The following is an 8,461-nucleotide window of genomic DNA, read 5'->3' on the forward strand; positions in this document are numbered from 1 at the left end:
GTATAAATTTAGAATAAAACTGCAAGGAACTTAATTAAAAATTCTCAATATCTATTTATTCATCCTCCTTTATTTACATCGTCTCAAATGGTGCAGTGTTGGAGGTACTGTAGTTAATAATATTACTTAATTAACTTCAAAAACCGAATTATATACATTTATTTACTACCTATACAGGCTGGTTTCCTCACCTTAATAACAATAAAAGTGTCATAAAATTCCTGTTCATTGTATTGACGGCACCATTTTCATATTTATATAACAAAAATACTAAATTTGCAACCAATGAATTCATCGAGGAACAATAGAACTATTATAAGAAATTTAGAATAGACACAATATGACTAACAAAAGAGAACAATTTTCGCATTCTAAATACCTATGCTTAAATATAATCTTGAATTGAATTAAATTTCATATACTGTTCGTCAGTTTTTATAATGTTCACTCACTGGTCACATTTTTATACACCCCACGATTACCTCATAATATGTAAAATTGATGCTTCTCGGACAAAAATGATCACAAAAGACATTTCGTCCAGGTTTCTGAACGCCTGGAATGTACAAAAGTATGTAATCCAGTGAAAACAATATCCCAAGATAGTTGCACGTTCATTCGATATCCGAAGACATAGCAACGTCCCCGTTACTTATAACTAGAGCGTCATCTTCATTAAAGTCTAGACTTAAAACCGAAGATCTCCTAATTCGTTTTGAGTGCGTCCTATCTAACTCATTTTCCGAGTCCGTCCTTTCTCCATCACAAACACCACTATTTTCACCGTTGGTCCTTCCGTTAGTAACTCTTAACGTACCATTTTCTTTTTGTAAAGTTTGCGCGAGGTCCTTTGACCGTTTTAGTTCTGTTTGTAGAAACAATATAGTGCTTTGCATTCCTTCGACGTCTTCGTCCAAATCCGCTAAGAACGAATCTAATTCGTTCTGAGATTGCCGCACTTCTTCCGAGAAACTCTTTTGCAAAGCCAAATCGCTTTCTAACTTTGCTATCCGTCCGGAACTTGTCAGTTTTCCTAACTCTTCGTTTTCTTGGTATAATAGTCTGCACTTTGCCATTAGTCTTTTACCCGTATTACTGTCAGGCGTGAATTTCCACGCAGAGAGCTCATTCTGAATGTTTTCCAATTTCGTTTTGGTGTCCTGCAACTCCAACCTTAACTGCTGTAATATACTGTTCACTGCTGGATCTAACATTGCGGATCTAAGTGAGGGAATTGTCGGCGCTTGGCAGTTTTTCAACTCATTTAACTGGCACTGTGAAAAAAAAGTGTATTAGAAATGAACGTGGTTCCATTGAAAAATAATATAGGGTATATAGGGTGCCGCACGTCATTGATTATGGAAAAACTATACAGGGTATTTGAGATCTTTTAATTTCATTTTTAAGAGGAAATTAATAATCTCAAAAGAAACTGATTACGCATAAAACATTTCAATAAAAGTTGTGAGGATAGGAGGGGAAAAAAATAAATTGTTTGAAACATCATGACTCTCCTTCTGTAACTTTTATTACGTCTTTTGGGCTTAATCATCAGGATGACTCATAAATAAAATCGCAGGACTTCAAACACCCTGTACTTAGGTAACTAGAAAACTCCCAAGAACTTGCCTCTACCAGGTGCCACAATTCATATCTGAAAACAGATTTTTTTTATATTTGGCTCCTGCCCACTTTAATATACAGGGTATCACAAATTGTAGATTATTAAAACAGGGGGTTTTGTAAACGGTCCAAAATTTCTTAACTAACGATTCATTTGAAATACACCTTACACATTTATTATTATTATTATAAAGAAAATATGTAGTATATTCAGTATGTTATTGGTTCTACATGTATTGGGTACTGGGTTTCCGTAAGAGATATAGAGTAGGTTAAATGGGAAACGTTTTAGAGAATTATATAAGAAACTCATACCTGGCTTAAAAATAGTTTTAGCAGTAGTTTCAAACCAACCGAGGGCGACTTTAAAAATAATTTAATTGTATTAGGACATTTTATTTATAGAAATTGAACAGACGGAAACTATTATTCGCTCTTATGTCTTGGAAAATCACAGAAAGTAATATGTAATGTAGAAAGAATCCCCAAATTCCTGGGGATGCTAATGCCATCACCATATGTATTGTGCTAATTGGACGTAGAATTTCAGACAACAAATCAAAAATCAAACTTTTTTAATAGTTGATTATCTATTACAGGACTATGAAATTCCAAAAGATTACACTAATGCAGGACTGCAATAACGTATCAAAAATAATTCTATAGTCATTTGTTTTCGAATTCTGCGTAGTAATTTTGTAAATTTTTTTGGATGCCATATTGAATTTTCACTTTTTCAGAAGGAACTTAGAAGATTTTTCCAATAATGTACTTGTTATCTGGAAAAGATGCGAAAGGATTATGTACGTCTGTCATATTCAAGGTGTACGGCGTGGTTATCGTAGAATTTTGTGTAATAAATTTGACGGTTGCGGTGATTTGGAATCAAAGGGTATTTAAAACGAAAGTTTGGGCTTTAGAATGCACCCCCTCTGAGGTCAATCAGGTACAGAGGGTCAAAACGGTGGCTTGTAGGCATGGGGGCAAATAGGATGAACCATACAGGCTGGCCCATATGAGAATGGACAGCATAAGGGACATTGACACAGTTTTAGGAAATACGGCATTCCATCTTACCTATACAATAATAATTAATTCGTCTCACTATCACTTTTTATCTCTACAAACCAACAATATCTGATTGAAAATATGACATTTATTATTGTCACAAGCATCCATGTACTATCAAATAACCCAAAATATCAAAAAATCGGCTAGTATAGAAACTATTCCTCAATATAGGGTTTTTAATGAAGCAAAACCCCTTTTACTTCTAATTTAAAAACTTTGTATTTTCTAAATTAGCATGAGACCCTGGATAATTTGAAATATTTCAAATAGGAATGGGCGACCACTTACTCAATGTAAAACATCACGGCATAGAAAATGTTCTTAACTGTGGCTAGATGATGCAGCGTCTTTTTCAATTATTCATTATACTACATTATTACTAAATTATATCGTATGCGTTGTTGGCACTTGCTCTTTGATACTTTGCTTTTCAACGAGAGATAATACAGAATTCGCGCCTATTCTTTGCCATTCATTGATTTTTCATTAAATAGACAACGGTATATTCTTTGCAGTTCTTTACCACCTTTGAAACAATGTAGGTGCCAGCAATTATTGCCACTGTAAGGTCACTTTTCCAATGTACTTGGCTCAAGCAACGAGTGCCTTCTTCCTTTTAAAAACAAAGTTTAAGCCTTAAATTAAATAATTCTTAATTTTGGAGAGGAAGTAGGAATGAAATTGAAGGCACGCTAGACTATGAGTCTTAACGCAGGTTGATTAGGTACCACTCTCATATGTGGGTCACTTCAAGGAAAAAAACTATGAATTACTAAATATCTGTAAATGCCATTGGAAGCATCATTACAGAAATATTAGAAACGCAATATACCTTTTTAAATGGCATTTCTTTTAAGTTTTTTAAAAATATTTCAGGAATCATGATATATCCATTTTTAACATGGATCCGCAATGAGTATTAAAATGCGCAACTTCTTCTTAACTTAACAGCCCCTGTAAGAATTAGAGCTGTTTCAAATATGCAAGATGGTCATCCAAATAATTCCGTTTATTTCGTATATTTGACTTCAATGAAACTTCATTGAAGAACACGCTACGATAAATGTTAGATCTATTATTGAACTCTTTACCTTTTGGCTAAAAAAATGGTGCTATTTGTCAGTCGCTGTGTATATATGAAATGGTGCTTACCTATCGTTTCGAATACGAGCGCGCATACCTCAACTAAACTTACCTTAGTCCAATAGTTGATAGTTCACCTTGGAAAATAAACATTTTATGTTAAGTAAATAACTTATACATTATATGCTGTTCCAACTTAATTAAAATCGGGTGGCGCCATGGACATCAATTGTATTGGCGAAACAGAAGTAAAGTGAATATATAAAATATATGAAATACTCTGAAAATTCATCCTCTCAATCACTGGGGAATGATAGTTTTTCACTTCCAACCCTAATGAACACGTAAATTAATATTTTTTTAAATTCTATTAAAAGCTTGAAATAGGCTACTTGCATGTTTCCAATACTTCCATGGATGATAGGCAGTGTCTGCGCATCATTATCAAACATTCATCTCTAAAGATGAAAACGATACTTTTGGTAAGGGTATGTGAAAGTTCTTATTTTTACGTGGTCATTAAAAAAATCAATTTTTTATATGGGGACAACCACAGGATAAGGTAGTTTAATCGTCATGGCTTACTATTGCTATATCCTAAACTCTTAAATTGGAGTTAGAAGATCGGTTAAATACGGAAAAGTTCCCAAATTTAATGATAAACTAAGACATAAAAACAATCTTACCAAATTTTATTTGGTATATATAACTTTGAAAAAATTTAAATATGTAAAGTTTTTCAAAACAAATAGAAAAAGAAGTATAAAAAGAGGTACTATAATAAGTGCAAGGAAAATTATCGACAATTTTTGGGGTATTGTCAGGAACGCAAATTAAGTTGAAAAAGAGCACGAGTACATTTCTATTAAATTTTTTAGATTCCACTAATATGTCTTAAGAAAGTATTAATTATTTCTCAATTATATATCGGATTGCTGAGTTATAGAGATCTCTTAGGAGAATCAAGTGTTGAGAAACCCACCGTAGTAAGAAAACTGAAAAACGATAGAGGAATGCGGTTTGCACCCATAATTTTTTCTTCAAAATCGAGCCCAGGAGGTATTAATAAGATTTCCAATATCTCCTCAAGACTCTTAAAGATCCCTAATTTCAACGAATTTGAACCATTGAATATACTGTCCCAAATTGACCTTCTATAAATGTATTAAGATTCCAATAGAATATAAATCATGAAGCCGATTAAATTGGGAAAGTTCTGGATTGTAATGTTGGTGTCATAAGGATGTAAACAGAACAGGTCTAAAAACCCCCGTAGGTTAGCGACTTTTTGTCAGTCGACATTTTAGTCGTGTGCTTAATGCTTAATATGTACATTAAATATAAAATCGATCGATAAACACTCGCATAACAGTAACACACCTCGATCCAACTAAACTATCGGTATAGTGTTTAGTCTGTGGGAATCTTAACTGTTCCTATTTTTGATAACAATTTTGAGAACACGTATAATCGTATATAACCATCACCAGTGCACCGATATTAGGTAATAGAGCTGGCCACGGTACAGGATAGGAATTAGTTTTTGCGTAATAAATAAACATTAATTATGGTTTCAGAAAACCGAGGTGTGGTATTGACATTTCAACTGCAAAGGCAAATTAAACTAAAAAATTTGCTTCAGCAATATTTTTACAAATTTGGATTATCTACGAAAACAAAAGATTCATAATGGTTCTTTTCAACCTTATGCTACTAACATTATGTTCTAAAACTTTCACCATTTAACCAATTTCATAGCTCCTACACTTTTTAAGATCCCAATACACGAAAGACAATTTGGGACAGATCGTATATTTGCCATTTTTCGATTTGACTGAAAATAAAATTCTAAATATATTTTGTCTAGTATATCTCAACCCGACTTTTGATATATGGCATGGATATTTAAAATATGATCCTTTAGCACCTTCAAAGGTCGGAGGTTTAAGTTACAGAAAAATGGTTTTTACATCTATATCTTGACATTTAAAATAAATCTAAGCAGTTATTTTGATAGATATCAAGAATATAAAAAAACTTAAGAGGTCAAACCGTAAAAAACATAACATCAGATTCATCTTGTGGCATCGGTAACAGTTATAATTCTATAACTCTGGTGCAATGTAATAGAATATTTTTTAAAACGTACTGCCAATTTTTTATCGGGCAACATCGTTCGCACGGTGCAAATGTGATCGAGGACTTATACTATTACATTAAATGCCAAGATTTCTTGACTTATATTTTCTAAAAATTTGTCTATTAACATGCACTCGGGAAGCCAAATGCGAATTTTTCCAAGCTCAATTTTTTATTTTAATGTATGATTTGATTATAGGCGGCTAAGTATAAACGAAATAAAAAACATGGTGTTGTTCTACTTGATGGTTACTCAGCAGCCAGAGACAGGCCATAAAACATTCAATTTCTGTCATCTGTCTATCTGCTACAGGTCATGGTTCTGTCACTACCATCGGGTTTAAATTTTTGAAATGAGGAACGTGCATACCCTTAAGAATAGCGAACGCGTTCATGTGTCACCGTTAAAATTGGAATTAAGAATTATTTTACTTACGTTAATAACTTACGTTAATTCAAAATTAAATTTTCTTCAAGAACCATGACCAATACCTACAGTATGCGGAAAAATATTGTAACCAACACCTGTATTCATGGGCCATTAATATAATTATTGGTTAAATAACTATAAACATATATTTCTCATAATTATCAACTTTAACAATTTTTTTACTCACAGGAGAAAATGAGAATTTTAATACTAGTGTCGTTTTAGATGTTCCTAAATGATCTGTACTCTGTACATCCGAACTACTACAGATTTCGAAGGCCAAAATTTGATTATTTAACTCAACTTACCTTAGTCTAAAAGTTGGTGCAAAAACACTGTCTATACTTAGATTGACTACCATAATATTGAGAATCGCGGATATCGGAATATATTAGTTGTACGATCACTTCAATGAGGAAAGAATTGCAGTTTTAGGCCACCATGGCATACCTAAATTTTTTGAAATCACGTTTCTTATACAAATTTCAAGTTTTTACCTGTCATTTTAGTGGTCTATGGGACTTACCATTTAATAGTTGATGGCAAACAGTATTATAAAAAAATAATATAAATAATTCTATAGGATGCCATGGATATTGATGCATATTATATGCAGTAGTACATTTTAACATCAAAATTGAAAAAATTGTTCTAGTTTCTTGCACAGCAATTCTTTTTCTATTTAGGTGACTTAGAAACTTGGATACAATAACGATTTAACGGATACAATTGGATTATATCTGTTAAACTGATTTTTAGTTTATCATGTATTTGGTTACTTGTTCGTTTTAAACCTCTTTAGTGTTAAAGTTAAGGAAATACCTAATATAAAAGCTTTATGGCAGAAAATTTAATAGCGAATTGAAAACCAATTTGACCTTGTAATTTTATTTAGTACCTAACATTTCACCAAATAGTTCTCAATTGCTAAACAAAAGTAGCTAAAGAGCAAAGTACCTAACAACAAGGACAATAATATCGGGAATAATATAAAGTAATAGTCTTGGTAATAGTTCTTTTAAAAGTCTCAAATAATATAGTTCTCAAAACACATACATTACTAATGAAGTAATGTTTTTAAAAGCTTCATGAAAGTAAATCCTCGGTTGACCACGACTCTTTAGTACTCTCACTACCCATCCCAGGACCCATCCCTTCCCAAAACCACTAGTAAATGTCGATAGGGCCTCAAGATCAACAGACCAACAAATATATCCAATTTCAGTTATTCAGCCAGAAGATATTTTTCAAACCGCACTGTCACTAGTCATCAAACACAAAGTTAAGAACATTTTGAACCGGTCATTTCATATACTGACCATATAATCTTGAGTTTCTTGTTCTTTTGCTGTCAAACGCCTCACCAACAGTTTTTCCCCTTGTTGGGCCTCATGGAGTTGGGTACGAACTCTGTCATTGGTCTGACGCAACTCGTGGATATCCCCTACAAGATGGGGTGCATATTACAAAGCACTCCTTTCCACGATTTGTTAGTGTTAAATTTCGATACACTTCACGACACTGCACCAATGATAACAGGATACAGCACAGGGCTTAAAACACAAATGAAGTAACCGAGATAGAAACTGAACTAAGTACCTTCTTGAAGACTTAACTTCCTCTCTAAAGTGGTGATGTAGGACTCCTGTTGGTGCCAGCGGTTTACCCACTCAGCTGGAGTTAGGGATGCTATTTCTGACTCGGAGATAAGAACTCTGGAAGGCATTTTATCCTTTTCAGCTGGGCTTGTGGGCTGCAATACATCGCCTTGTCCTGACATGCCTAGAAACGAAGAAGATCTCTTAATAGGTATTGGTTACGAAAAGAATATAGAGTGGGCAGCCATTTTTCCCCAGCCCGGCCCCAGCCTGCAATAAAAATGTGGCAAACATAAATAAAACTTATAACTTACTTTTGTTTAGCTTAACCCAAAGCTGAAAAAATCAGCATAAACTAAAGAAGCACTGAATACAGTGGTTAGCTAATTTCTTTTTAATTTACCCTCTGAAAAGTAATGAAAACACCGCCAATTCAAGAATCACTACACGCGAACCGCGAACGCCATTTTACTTTTCGTTTAGATTCGGAATTCGAATGTCACGGATACTTACATCT

General features: G+C 33.4%; 1 protein-coding gene across 1 annotated transcript; it reads right to left on the minus strand.

Moving 5' to 3' along the window:
* Positions 1-30: 30 nt before the first annotated feature.
* Positions 31-8,461, minus strand: fl(2)d (female lethal d). Its single transcript, XM_066403619.1, has 4 exons — positions 8,259-8,461; positions 7,946-8,128; positions 7,666-7,790; positions 31-1,274 (listed from the first exon to the last, which is right to left on the minus strand). Exons 2-4 carry the CDS (start codon positions 8,124-8,126, stop codon positions 615-617), a joined length of 966 nt encoding a protein of 321 aa, XP_066259716.1. The 5' UTR covers positions 8,127-8,128; positions 8,259-8,461; the 3' UTR covers positions 31-614.

The sequence above is a fragment of the Euwallacea similis genome, chromosome 30 (assembly GCF_039881205.1).
Source record: "Euwallacea similis isolate ESF13 chromosome 30, ESF131.1, whole genome shotgun sequence".
Taxonomy (NCBI): Eukaryota; Metazoa; Arthropoda; class Insecta; order Coleoptera; family Curculionidae; genus Euwallacea; species Euwallacea similis.